The 14,493-nt window shown below is 37.1% G+C and overlaps 2 protein-coding genes across 6 annotated transcripts in view; one reads left to right on the top strand and one right to left on the bottom strand.

Moving 5' to 3' along the window:
* The window catches only part of PHF21A (PHD finger protein 21A), a 128,026-nt gene extending 123,435 nt beyond the window's left edge, over positions 1–4,591 (top strand). For all 4 annotated transcript variants that reach the window (XM_032226718.1, XM_032226736.1, XM_032226710.1 and 1 more), the window contains exon 18: positions 218–4,591. In XM_032226718.1, the coding sequence (XP_032082609.1) occupies positions 218–472 (255 nt within the window). In that variant the 3' untranslated portion in view covers positions 473–4,591. The remainder of the gene's footprint in view (positions 1–217) is intronic.
* Positions 4,592–11,689: 7,098 nt separating this feature from the next.
* Positions 11,690–14,493, bottom strand: part of LARGE2 (LARGE xylosyl- and glucuronyltransferase 2) — a 44,326-nt gene continuing 41,522 nt past the window's right edge. For both annotated transcript variants that reach the window (XM_032226662.1, XM_032226654.1), the window contains exons 14-15: positions 13,335–13,530; positions 11,690–13,231 (exon numbers count right to left, since the gene is read on the bottom strand). In XM_032226662.1, coding sequence (XP_032082553.1) covers positions 13,034–13,231; positions 13,335–13,530 — 394 coding nt within the window. In that variant the 3' untranslated portion in view covers positions 11,690–13,033. The remainder of the gene's footprint in view (positions 13,232–13,334; positions 13,531–14,493) is intronic.

Raw genomic sequence — 14,493 nt, 5'->3', positions numbered from 1 at the left:
TTTGGCAATATAATGTAGCTTTAAATCAATTGTACATAGAGCTACATGCAAGCAAAAATGTTTTTTAAAGATCTTTCCATAAATGTAAGTCCATTTCAGCTAAATGCAGTTAGTTCTGCACACCACTTTCACATTTTGCTTTCTTTCTTTTTTTGTGTGTTAGTTAAGACTTTTTCAGCCGTGTACTCACTAAGATTTACGTTCTGTTTCACTTCAGAAATGTATGGAAATGAAGAACACAATCCTGGCAAAACAGAAGGAAATGCACAGTTCACTGGAGAAGGTAAAACAGTTAATTCGCCTCATCCAAGGCATCAACCTTTCCAAATCCATAAACTCTGAGGGCAGTTCAGCAGCCATTTCCAATGGCATGGACTCCGCCAGTAATGTGACAGCTGCCACCTCCACCCCAGCATCTTCCCCCTCCCAGAGCTGCATGGTGAACTGTAAGAAGGGCAATGAGACTAAATAACAGAGCACAATAAGAAGGAGCCAGAGGAGATGGCAGCAAAGCAGAAGAACATAACATCCTCTAGTAAAGGAAATGGATTTCTTCTGGAAAGTACAAGAAACTCTTTAGTTCCAGAAAGAGTGCGAAGATGCTCGTGCCGGGCGGCACTAAGTTTGCCAATTGATCCTTCTTATTCTGTGTGTACATGCAAAGTTTGGACCATGTTACATGAATAGTGCCAGCTGGAGGTTCTTAGCCAGCATCATGCCAAGTTAAATAAGATATTTACTCTCTATATTTTACACCAGAGTGTGCCTGCAGCAGCCTCCACAGCCACTATAGGTTTGTTTTTTATTTTTATTTGGGGGTAGGGAGCAGGGAGGAGCAGGTTTCAGACCTTATCTATAGACCAGTTTTTGTTTAGCTAGGGGAACTTCAAATCCAAAGAGCCTGTGGGCTTTTCCTGTTTCTAAATTGTCCATTACTACTAAACCAAAAATGCAAAAATAAGAATTAACAAATCCTAGTATCCTAAAAGGGGATGGGGAAGGGGAGAAAAACTTATCCAGTAAGCAGTATTTACAACTGTTTTTTACAGAAAACACAACAAAGGATGAGGAAAGATTTTTCAGTAAGTATCCAAAAGGCTGAAGATTACTAGACTGGCAACTTAGGGTTGTCCCCCCCCCTCCTTTCTCTCTCTTAATGCATTCAGAAAATATATTCAAATGCAAATAAAATGCATTGTTGATTTAGTTGCTACATTAAGAAGGAAGCTTTTACTGAGGTAGGGAAGGAGACTAACATGATCAGCCTGCGTTTTTTGTAAAGCAGGCCATGAGTGAAAAGAATTTTTTTTTCTCTTTTTGGTACATTTGTCCAGCAAAAACAGTATCCCAAACAGCACAGCACATGTCCCTAATGTATTGCCCAAATAGGTAAAATATCTATTTCCTTTGTTCCTTTCTCTTTTGGTTACAAATGTAAGGAATATAAAAAACTCTTTTTTTCAGGCTGACAGTCCAATAAAAAGGTAGATGGGACCTTGCATGGTATAGATTAGAAGTAATAGTGTCAGTGAGATACAGTGAGTCTTTGTGAGTCCGTGTGTCATCGTTTTGGGCACTGTTTTTTATGCAAGGGCAAATCTTTGTATCTGGGGAAAAACAACTTTTTTTAAATTAAAAAAAGAAAAAAGATATTGAGGTCTTCCTAGTGTTACTTAAAATAAGATCAAGGTAAGAAACATTGTAAAAAAATTACAAAAGTGCTATTTGTTTCCTAAACAAGTGATTTCTATTAAAAAGGTGTCAGAACTGGAGTAAATTCTGTGTACTTAGATTTTTTTAAAAAAAACAACAACAACAACAGATTTTATTTCTGGTATTGCCATAATGCTGTGGTTTCAGTTTGAAAATACCTTGGGGTGGATATCTTGATATTTGTCATGCCATTGAAAACAGCCTTCACGATTAAAACTGAATCTGAGCTGAAACCATTTTTTAAACTAAGGGGATTTCTTCTCTGTAAAAGCACAGAGAATAGCATTGACAGCATTAATCATTTTTATTCTATTGCAATATAGCACCTAAGCTGAGGGAATAACACCTCTTATCTTACTTTTTAAGATACTTGTCAAACTAATCCTGCAATGATCAAAAGGCTGATGCTGGACATCAAATCTGTAAGCCTGAAATAGCCAGTTTTGTATATATCAGTGCAATCATCCAACATGTTTTTGGTGGCAGAACTCATGTCACTAAATCATGACAATGTTGGCCCAAACATTATCTGGATACATGTTAGCAGAACTCTTATTTCTGCTAATTGTTAATGATACAGGTGCGCTTATTTACATTAAAGATCTATGCATCATTATGCACTTTATTTGTACACTCATTTCAAGTTTGCTAGTTATTGTGGCTGCTCTGTTCTTTTGGGGGATTTCATTCTTGTCCCTGAAGCTTCAATCATTTTTAGTTAGGCTTCTTGCTTTTAGAGCCCAGCAACTGATGGTTTATTCTCAAGTTAATTAGTGAACAATAAGAAAAAAATCCTGTCAAACAGAACTTGCTTTACATTTGAAAATGTCAGGGTTAACTGTCATCTCTTGATATTTTGTAGTGAAGCTAGCATATTTCCAAAGATTATAAATCATTAATGAGTATAAATGAAAAACAGACACTCAGATTGACAGATGCTCTGAGTATACAATATCATCACAAGAATGCACAGAGCAAATATTACTAGAAACACAAGTTTATAAATTTTGTGTCTTACTAAGCCAACCAGTTAATAAACCATTTCATATTATTGCCTGCCTGGGATGTTTTAGCAAGCAAGATTACATGTGTGATGAGTTGAATTTGACTTTACAGGTTGCAAGCTTTTAGCCCTGTGTTAAGACAACTTTTAGAGAAAAAGGAATCAGTGAAACCCAGTTTTATCTGCTGATGGTAGCAAACAATATCTTAAATATTAGTTACTGTATTCCCATTTTCTGGGTCCCTGGATCATGAGTTCACTTTGAATTCACTGGAGTTTGGTAGCCATTGTCACCTCCTGTCATTCAGAGGGAAATGGAATAAATGCAGAATTACTCTTCCTGCTCAATGTGACTTAGTGACTGAAGCTGTGATCCCATGGCAAAGTTATTCTCTTCCTTTATATGCTGTAACAGGGGTGTCAAACTTGTGTCATCACGGCACAGTCACATGATTTATCGGGACTTCCCCCCCCCTTTGCTAAACCGGGTGTGGGTGTGGCCAGCGCATGGCACACCTGACTTGCGGGCCGCAAGTTTGACAGCCCTGCTGTAAATTATGAATAACAAATTTTTGAATCAGTGCCTCAGGAAGCAAGGGCAACTTCTTGTTTATAAAGAAGCATAAAAAAGTGTTGGGTTCCAGTTTTGTATGAAGGATATGATTTCTTGAGGCAAATCTCCCCTGTACTAAAAATCTGTTTTGGATTTATTCTGATAAAATGAATAAATCTTTTGTCTTCTGACTACTAGGATTGCGATCTAGCACTATTTGATATTATGAATAAGGCTGTTGTAAGTTTATCATTCTGCAATTTTATACATGCATACTTTTCTTTGCGTCTCCTGCTCTGGCAATGTAACCAGTTAAGATGAAGGGAAAGAGAGGAAAGCAATCATTAGCAGGTTATTCTGAAATCTCAGTGTCCAGAAACAAAATGTTGTTAATAGATTTGAATTTTGAAAATTGAGCACAAATTATAAAATAAAATTTGGACTTTATAGAAGGATTGTTCCATATTTACAGAATGGATAAAGATTTTATTGAACAAAAAATGTGCAATGATGTAATGAATGTTAGATTTTCTTCAATGCAAGGGGTTGCTCTCAAAATAAAAGGGAACCTCAGAAAAGACAACATTTCTTGTTAGATAAGATTTCCATTGTAAATTATTTTATTAGATAGAATTACCACATTCAGTGTTTCTGATAACACTTCATGTCAGCACTGTGTCAGAGAAATATTCAAAAACATCATTAGAATTAGGAGAAACCATGCTTATGGTTGCTAGTGGCTTACAATTAATCTTGGTTTCCTCCTCCATCATTTTCTACAGCCTCTACTCAGTGCCACATTGGCTGTTTATATCTTGTCAGCTGTATTGGTGTATCACAATACATTCTCTTATAAATGTGTGGTGCTGTATATCATGAAATTCAATGTGAATGTGTGAGGAAGTAATTTGGAGTTAAATATTTTGATTTATATTGTAAAAAAAGAAAGAAAGATGGGCTGGTCCTTTGTGGGACTTGATGCAGTTAATCTACTGGAAAATTGTATCAAATAATTGTGCAAACACAGATTTGTGATGCAGCTGTAGGCCAGCAACATGCTTCCCCTTGGCTTAATATTGTGATTCCCCTTATTTTAAGATTTTGATCCTATTTAATCCATTGATTTCCTTCAAAATGTGAACACACAGCAAAGCATTTTTGCAGTCATTCTACAATCTTTTTCTTTTTTTAAAAAGTTCCTACTTAAGAGGTGTGCTCTTGATCAATTCAGAATTGCAATATATTGTTAATGTATGACCCCTGCTACAAATCCTACCATGTTTCCCTGAAAATAAGACAGTGTCTTATTTTCTTTTGACCCCCAAAATAAGCGCTTGGCCTTATTTTTGGGGAGGTCTTATTATTTTTGAGGTGCAGGAGGCGGTGAGCGTGGTCACCACGTGGCTGCTCTGTGTTGCAATATTTTCAGGAAGGGCTTTTTTTCAGGGGAGGGCTTATTTTAGTGCATGCGCTCAAAAGCCTGATTAAGCTTATTATCCAGGGAGGTCTTATTTTCAGGAAAACAGGGTAGGATTACAAATTATGTTCCCCTTTATAGTTGTTTTATTTTCTCCCCCCTCCTCCACAAAGCAACTCAACTCTGAAAATGAGTGAAAGCAAGAAGGTCTCACAAATGGATTTGGTTCAGAAAAAACACATATGCCTCATAAAAAGGGGCTTGATTCCCTCCTCCATCTCCAACTGATTTAAGTAGTGTTGTGTAAAACATGAAGTTATGCTATATTCCTGGGCTCTACCAATGTGATATAGTTGAACACAAAAGCAGGATGGCCTAGTTCTTTCCCAATGTGTCTTCCCATTAACACATGATCATAAGACATAACACATGATAAGGTTCTGTAATATTCTTCAAATATTGATAAATGTATTGCATATCTAAGAATGGATAACTGGCTGTTGTTTTATGTACATGCCTTGCCATTTTTTAGGGTAGCTCTACGCAGCTCTTCCATTTTTAAAAATCATGATATTTAGCATTAAATATCTCCCTGTCTCTCAACACTTATTCTACCTCAGTTAATCTAAGGTCTCCTTTGTGAAATACAAGATCTTTAACATGAACAGTTGGGGTTACATGTCACACAAAGCCATAATATGATTTTTGGCATACTGTATACAAATCAGACATTATGATATACTCAGCAAGATTTGGTTTAGCCTGAAATATGAACCCTGCTAAGGAGTCAGTTCTACTCTACATAGAACCATAAATAACTGTCTTCAAACAAAACTTAAACACTTGGGAGGAAGCAGTGACAAGCATGTTAGCTTTGTCTCTCTTCTGTAATCCTTTTCACCACTCTTTATGTGTAGAAGACTCCTGAGATGCTCCTCTTACCCATAAAGGTTTTCCATGCCATTTAGATCCCTGATTTAAAATCACAAAGGAGTCTTTCCTTTGCAGATTTCCCTCTAAATATTGAAGGTGATAAAAGCAATGATTTGGGGTATTACATTTGCTGTATATATCCTTTAGATATTGCTCTTTGGAAACGGTTGCTGAGTTTTTAACTTTTATTTCTTTTCTCCAATATCTCAGTGATTTTTGTACATTGTAGTTGTGTATTTACATATCAGCCTTGATGTCAGGAACATGATAGCTGGATCGTCTTGTTGAAGCGTCTTGTTCTGAGAACCTTTTACTTCAGTAAGAAGTACACCAAACTTTTCTATTAACTGTTCTACTCTTTATTGTGGCATAAAGGTAGGTCTTGGGGAACAAGATACCCTTTTCATGATTGTATCCCTTAAAACACCAAGGAAAAATCCCATTTGTGCTCATTTGTATTATGAATATAAGGCCAACAGGAATTAAGCCAGGACTGAAATTTTGGTATTTAAATAAGAAACTCTTGGTTTAGTTTTTTTTTTAAAGGAATTAATAAATGCCAGTCTATTTAGGCTTCCTTGTCAAGTACCCATGATGTATTTAATGTTACATTGATTTGTATCTTATTTTGTAATTTACTCAATTTTGCAGTTAAGAGATATTCCTGCTGACTTCCCTATGAATCACCTGTGTATTTTTATTTTTAAGATCTTATAACAATACTTAGTGATCATTGGAACAGGACTCCTTGCAGTAACTAGTGTGTGATAAAAAGTGGCTGACCTCACGGAAAACTCCATTTTTGCTTTTCCAGCAGTAAGTCTCCAGCCCTGTATATCCATCTTTGAAATCACATATAGGAACGCACAGTCTTATGCAGCCAGCAGTTGGCTGCTCCATACCACGCTGTCTATTCCTTTTGCAATGTACATTCCAACTAAACTCAACTACACTTGTACTGTCTCTGCAGCCCAGTCCTTATATCATTTGTAAGATTTTAAGTGAATTGAATGCAACCTGCTTCACAGATGGTCGCCCTGTGAATGGTATACAGATACGTGACTTGGTTTAGCAAAGGATTTTGGTTTTGCTTTCTTTTTTAAAAAAATTAAAATAAAAAAGAAATAGCCTGGTGCTCATAGTAATTTTTCAGTCTCTTTGCTGCCTTCTCTCTGTAGCCTTCCACTCCCTTGTGGGTTTGGTAACGTCATGTCTAGATTTTAGTCTATTAAACCGGGAAGAAAAAGAGGGTGCAGAATAAATGATCAATTTGTATTTATTTAACATTTTACTAAATAAAACAATAAAATCTATTGTCTCAAGTTTTGTTTGTCATGGGTATACCCCTGCTAACAGTCATGAATTAGGAGAAACAGCTTTTAAACTTGGCTTGTCAACATAAACATGATTTTTTTCATGGGCACTTCCATTGAGCCTGCAAAAAGGATGCAGCTATTTAAGAAGTTCATTACAGTTACTGTGATTCTTAAAGTGGCACCTTAATTTTAAACTTGCAATGGAATCCAAAACAAAAGTTGCTTTAATGATTGGCAAGAGACTATTACACTATTGTGAGGTTCAAAGTGTTTCTTTCAAATCATGTTTAAAACTGAACAGGTCCAGTTTTTATAATTTCATGATAGATCCATCGAGTTTTAGGAGCTAGATAGATGGAAGGCTATTTGTCTTGAGAGTTGGAGAAGTTTGCACAGCCTGTACGTTTGCACAACTCATTTATCAACACTAACGCTGGTTTTCTACTTTTCAAATCTAACAGAGATTGTCTCTATCCTGTCTTGTATTCCCTCTTGTTGGGGAATCTAATTCTTGTTAGTTTTACTGTTGTGGTCTGACTACAATATTTTTGGCTTAGCTCCTTTTTCTAAACCCTTTTCCTTTACTACATCCTTATAAAGCACACGTGAAAAAAAACTTATTTAGCTATATAGTACTGTTTCTGCAGTGTTTATTTTTATGTTTACTTATGTACCCAACTAATTGGAGAATTCCCCCGCCCCCATATTTTCTTGTTCACAATTCTTACATAAGATTTTTGCCACTCATTTATTATATAATTCATGTTTTCCTTTCTAATCTCTTACAAAATTTGGGGAAAAAAATCATAGCTCTTCAGCAGAAGAATGAGTGATGAACAACTTTAAAGGACACCATAAGTAAAAGCTTGTTTTCTGCATCTCTATTTCCTTGTCAAAACAGTGTTGTATTTGGGAGTGGATATTTTGTTTTTGTTTTATCCCTATTAAACAGTGACCTAAAATGGCTTTTTTGGGGGGAAAACAATATACAAAAGCCTAAAATTTGGTGGCTCAGCTCCCCATATTTTATATACACATGGCACATTAGAAGCACCTGCCATTTTGAAAAGATTGGGCATTGGGCTGATATCAACTAGGCTGCTGTTATTGCCCATGGTTTAAGGCAGCATTCTGGGAATAGCATCATCTTGGAGACAGAATTTCCCATGCTTTCCTAACCTGTGATTTAATCTTTCCAGCTGCTCTCACTAGTTCAAGAACAGGCAATTTATGTTGCCACCAGCCCTGGCCAGCAGTGTAATGTGGGCAAATGAAGGATCACCCTTTTCCCAATTACTATTTAGTTCTTCATATTTTTGATTTCTGTTCTGTCTTGCCTTAGGTTTAGCACTAATGCATTAATTAATGAAGTAGGAAAACTGAACAAGGATAACTTAATACACAGAGCTCTCTATGCAGCAAAACCTACCAGATTTTCTCAAGAAAAAAATGATTTTTTTTTACTATTTGTTGCTTCAATCATCATTTAGTTTAGGGTTCTTTCGCAAGAAATAATCACAAAATTCCAATCAGAGGCTTGAAAAGTAATTTCTAAAAACTTTTATTATTATTTTTAAAAAAGGACAAGAAATACAACCAGTTCTCTATATTTTCAACTTGGACTAGGATCAATATTTATACGACTCCACCTTAAATTAGGATGGAACACTTCAGTCCCATCACTTTTACATTCCAGTTTAATATCAGAAAAATCAGAAGAAACAGCCTAGCAGCAGAAAGTACTGGAGATGCTCCAGAACACAAAGATAAAAAGGAACTGTTAGAAAATTCAAGACACACAATTTACATGTAGTAAGAAATCAGTTTAAATTATATAAATAGTAACTGAAGAACTAACTCCTTGTGATCCAGTGTTTCATAACTATGAACAAGTGCTAGGTTGAAGCTGCTCCCAACACACAATCCAGTAGAGCATTCATTAAAAGCACATTGTTATAAGGGTTGTGCAATCTTTGGATCTGATTCAGAAGATGTGCTTCAGAATACACAGCAGTACAAATATACTGTGACTCAATAAAAGAGTTATTTCTGTTTTCAGGAGACTTCTGCAGATACATGATCCTGAGGACAATGCTGCTTTAATGAGTGGAAGATACTTTACGTTCCAAATCTCTTCTTTTTAATAACATTTAAAGTACTGCAAGCCAAATGTTTACCATCTTGGAACTCGTAGGTTTTTCCAATCAAAAAATGGATTTTCTTTGATTTTTGAATATGATTTTTTTGATCAGATTCCCTAAGCATCTATACAGGTGACAGTGTGCAGGAAAAGATTTCCAAGACTGCAAAGATTCAGCTGCCTGAAAGTTGAAACTCTAGCTCCATCCCTGAGGCAGGGAACTCTGTTGTAATTTAGGGATGGGAAATACGAAAGGCCTTGGATGAACTTCACCTTCCTCCATGGAGAGGAGAGTTTGCTTGGCAGTGCTGAGCATTAAATTACAGCTGAACTAAGGTGATTTCGTGAGTGCAGAAGTCAAATAGAGCTGTGGCATAACGGCACAACCACCTCTCTTAGATGGCGGAACAATGAAAAGAGGCAACAGAAAGGAGACTACTTCAAAAATACCTTCTTAAATTTTTCAAAAGCATTTGCTTAGCCAAGCCTAATTCAAAAACTCAGTACAGGTAGGCCTCAACATAACAACCACCATTGAGCTCAAAATTGATGTTGCTAAGTGAGAAATTTGTTAAGTGAGTTTTGCTCCATTTTATGATCCCTCCCCCCCCCCACATTTGATAAGTGAATCACTGCAATGGTTAAATTAGTAACCACGGTTATTAAGTGAATCCGGCTTCCCCATAGACTGTGTCAGAAGGTCACAAAAGGGGATCACATAACCAGGACACTGCAACTGTTGTAAATATGAGCCAGTTGCCAAGCGGCTGAATTTTGATCACATGACCACAGGGATGCTGCAATGGTCATAAGTGAAAAAAAAGCTCATGTCGTTTTTTTCAGTACTTTTGTAACTTCAAATGGTCACTAAGTGAACTGTTGTACATCGAGGACTACCTGCATTACGGTGGTGCTTAAAAGTTCATGAAATCTTGAATTCTCAGTATTTCTGCATAAACATGGATCTAAAATATCTTCTAGATCATCCTACACACTTCCTAAAATTAGATAAGAACACAATTAAGAAATGAATTGAAAATATTTGCTCATTAATACATTGAGAAAATGATCCAAATCTACATATTTGTGTGTGTGGAAAAAGTGTATGAAACTCAAGGACACAGGTGTCAAACCCATCCCGTCACATGATGTATCGTGACGTTTTCACCCTTCACAGAGTTGGGGTGGGCGTGGTCTGCACGTGACGCATCCTGTCCACAGTCCGCCAGTTTGACTCTAAAATGCTCAGTTTATTTGAAGAGACAAATAAGAGTCAGGAGGTCAATATAATGATAATCAGGTGTGAGCATGGGAAGTTCTACCTTATTTAAAAAAACAATTCTACGATCTTCACAGCACGGTTGTAGAAGTGTGTCAGGGCTCAAACAAAAGATTTCTGAAGACCTTCAAAAAACAGTTGTTGATGCTCACCTGACTGGAAAAGATTACAAAACTATTTCCAAAGTTTGTATTTCACCAGTCCACTATCAGGCAGATGATATGGAGGCAACTATTGTTACCTTCCCCAGGAGTTGTTGACTAAGCATCACCCCAAGGGCAAGGTGTGAAATATGCCAGGAAGTTTCAAAGAGCCCCCAGGAAACACCTAAGGAACCATTAGATAAAAGTGGTATATATGGCAATGTTGTAAGGAGAAAGCCACTACTCTCAAAAAGAAAATAAAACAAAAACTCTGCCCCTCTACAGTCTGTGAAAGACCACATGGATAAGTCAAAGACTATTGGAAGAATGTTGTGTGGATGGATGAAATCAAAACAGAAACTTTTTAGCTTGTATGAAAAGTGTTTGGCAAAAGGCAAATGCTGCATTTCACCATAAGGATTTTAACCCATTTGTGAAATGCAGTGCTGGTATCAGGCTTGGGCCTCCTTTACTGCTTTTAGACCAGGATGATTTGCCATCATTGATGGAACTATAATTCTGAACTATAATACCAAATTATATAAAAATTGTTCCTGAACTGAAGTTCATGGATCATGCAGCAAGATGATGACCCATGACATAAAAATTGTAAAGTAAAAATAGGATTAAAGCAGAAGAAAGTAAATGGTTTAGAAGGGCAAGTCAAAGTCCTGATTTCAATCATATAAAAACGTTGTGGGGAAAAAACTGTACAAAAAAACAAATGGTTGTGGAAGGATCCAAAATAGGCAACTCATGCAAGGAAATCTGTCAACAACCCTAAATTAAACCTGTTTCATAAGGAGGAATGGGCTAAACTTCCACTAGTACAGTGTGTAGTACAGATCAATAGTTGTTGAAAATGTTTAGTTGCAATTACTGCTACCCAGGTTTGGGTGGAGGGCATGATAGCAATAGCAGTTAGACTTATATACCGCTTCATAGGGCTTTCAGCCCTCTGTAAGCGGTTTACAGAATCAGCATATTGCCCCCAACAATCCGGGTCCTCATTTTACCCACCTCGGAAGGATGGAAGGCTGAGTCAACCCTGAGATTTGAACTGCCGAACTAGCAGTCAGCTGAAGTAGCCTGCAGTACAGCACTTTAACCACTGCGCCACCTCGCTCATGATAGCTACTAAAAGCAAACTTTCGCACTCATTTGTCACATATAAATATGTAGTTTTGGGTCACTTTGTTCAGTAAACCAATGAATCTACTATATTTTGACTCATTCATTTAATTGGGGTTCTTTTTATCTTGTTTTAGGAGTTGGGTGGAGAACAGATAACATTTTTAGCTTATATTTACATAGATCTATTGAAAATTCAAAAGCGCTCACCATTTTTTAAGCATCACTGTATATGGCATAAAGCATTACTTTATACCATATATTCTCAACAAAATATGTAGTATGGATTTCTTTTCACTTAATCATTTTCCGCACATGACATATGGTTTTTAGTTAAGAATATGGTTAAGCACAAAAAGCTCTTCAATCAAATGGCCATAGCTAAACAAATAAGAAAGAAACAGAATAGTTTCTCTTGCAAAAGCTGAGAAATATTCAGAGGCAGGTAGGAAAAGAAAGAAGATCAAACATTAACATTAAATGAATTGTCTTGCTTCAAATTTGATTTTCAGGGAAATGCCAAAAATGAGAAAGGGGATGAGGCGAGAAATAAGATCCGAGGAGTCCTTGGTAATCTCTGAGTTTGATTGTTTTCTTGCAGATGTTTCATTATCCAAACTAGGTAACATCATCAGAAGTTTACCTAGGATCCCCATTCAGTTTCCATAGTGGCCAACTGATACGTATAAAAAAGAAACTTGTGTTACCCAACAACAGGTTTTAGAAGTAGATTGCTTCTGAAGGTAATTTGACAGTCCAAATCAATTATACTACTCAGAAATCTGGTGGGCTCCCTTCATGGATCTATTCAACTGAAGACTAAATAACCACCTGTCTGTTTAATTTGGACTCCTGCACTGAACAGGGCAGCCCCTTTCAGCTCTATGATTTGAGCCATTCCAGCCGCTTCTCTTTTAAAATATGTTAAGAACAAAGGCTAGAGGACAATGGGCAAAGAGAAGACACTAGAAAACAGTAATGGCAGCCCTTGCTATTTGATAAACAGAAAGAGGAAAAAATGCTACAATTATGAAAAAAAATGTTCCTTTCCATCTTTGAATGTCGGTGAACACACTGTATTAAAACAATGGACGTGAGAAAGGGAAAGCACTTAAACCACACGTTTTCCCTCTCTTTTCCTCTGACTTCCTCTTTACAGAACAATCTGTAAAAAGAGGCAGATGCATACAAGTGTAATTTGCCTAGTTAATCTGAGAATAGAATTTGCCACAAAATATAGCCCTGAGTGGCAGCCGTGGCTAAAATTCCATTCACAATCCAGGCGTAGCCGTACCATTAGGTCACCATAGCTAGGAGGACTGGATTTCTGATGAGTCTCTCTCCAAGAGTTCTTGAGCCTCGTCCATTTGCAGGTCACACGATCCTTTGGTATCCTGGTTGCCATTCATAAACTTCTCTCTGCAGTGAGGTATTTTAGTGCTGCCGCACCATACTTGCGGGACAGGTCCTGATGGAATTCTTCCCTCAGAGTCTGGAGGCAGTTCCGATAGCTACTACTCTGGCGGAATTTGGAGATGTCAAAACTAGGAGCGTGAGGCATATGGATCATGAAGGCGTTGGGCAAAACAAGCAGCTCATACTCCTGTGAAAAGGTAGGAAATGGCTGACAGGAAGCTATTCCCTTCAGCCCTGGTCTTCCTCAATAAAAAGACAGACAGTGGACTGCTGAAAAGCCACATACTCACCTGAGCATCAAGCTCCATGATGTGAGACACCTTGTTCCAGCCAAAGCCTACAAACCGCTGGTCATAGAGGGGACAATCACGCCTTACTACAACGTAAGGCTCAAACTGTGGTTGCCAGTCCACTTGATACGGCACTGTGGCTGTCCGCCATTTGGCATAATCTGTTGGCGCATGACCCTGGGGCCACACGTGATACCTGTACACAAAATATATACATCATTGGGAAGCACTAAGTGAAAATACTTCAATGTTGTTCCTATATTGAAAACTAAAAGATTGAAAAACAAGCTTAGATTAACCAGACTTCCTTATTACTTCTGTCAAAAGTCACACTTCTTGGATTGACACAAGATACTATGTTCATTTATTTATACAATTATTTACTAATCATTCACTTTCCATTGGGCTTACAATGCCATACAATAAATATTGAACAACTAAAAATTCCCGACAATCCAATTAATGTCTTAGGACAGCTCTGTATGATCAGCATTCAAATGCTTTGCAAAATAAAAATGTTTTTCCTGAAAATCAGGAGTTGGGCATATTTCTTATTTTAGGATGCAAGCTATTCCAAAGAACGGCTACCCATGTGAGAGTACCACAATCCCAATGAAATTGGCCTTATCTCAGGTCTTGTGCCTTTGCAAAAATAAAAGTGGGAGCACAAATATTCTAGGAAGAAAAATCCCAATTCAACTGTGCTGCTAAAGCTCAAATATTTCCCACTGAATTTCAGCAGAATTATGATTCATTTTGGGGGTTCACAATGATTTGAGAATAAAAATGGACATTTTTTTTCTAAGCAAACCTCAGATGATAATGGAACATGGAACCAAGTTTCTAACCACTTAATCATTTAGGATGAATTGGATTGTATGGAAGAAGCAGCTTTTCCCCCTGATATATATCCATACATATTGCAGACAAAACCAGTCATTTTTTTATGCCTTGAAACAAATGGGAGATAATGGGGCGGGGGAGAGCAAAATAGATTACCACACTCTAAAGTATCAATGGAAACCAAGCTATTAGCAGATTTATTTAAGAAAGAAAGCAAGGCAATGGAAGCAAAGTAATAAGGGATTTGCGGGGAGGGGGAGAAGGGGCAGAAATTGGGAAAAGAAAATGGTTTAAAAGATCAGAGAAATGCAGAGTA

Source organism: Thamnophis elegans, chromosome 1, assembly GCF_009769535.1.
Source record: "Thamnophis elegans isolate rThaEle1 chromosome 1, rThaEle1.pri, whole genome shotgun sequence".
Lineage (NCBI taxonomy): Eukaryota > Metazoa > Chordata > Lepidosauria > Squamata > Colubridae > Thamnophis > Thamnophis elegans.
This window is presented reverse-complemented; position numbering and strand designations above follow the sequence as displayed.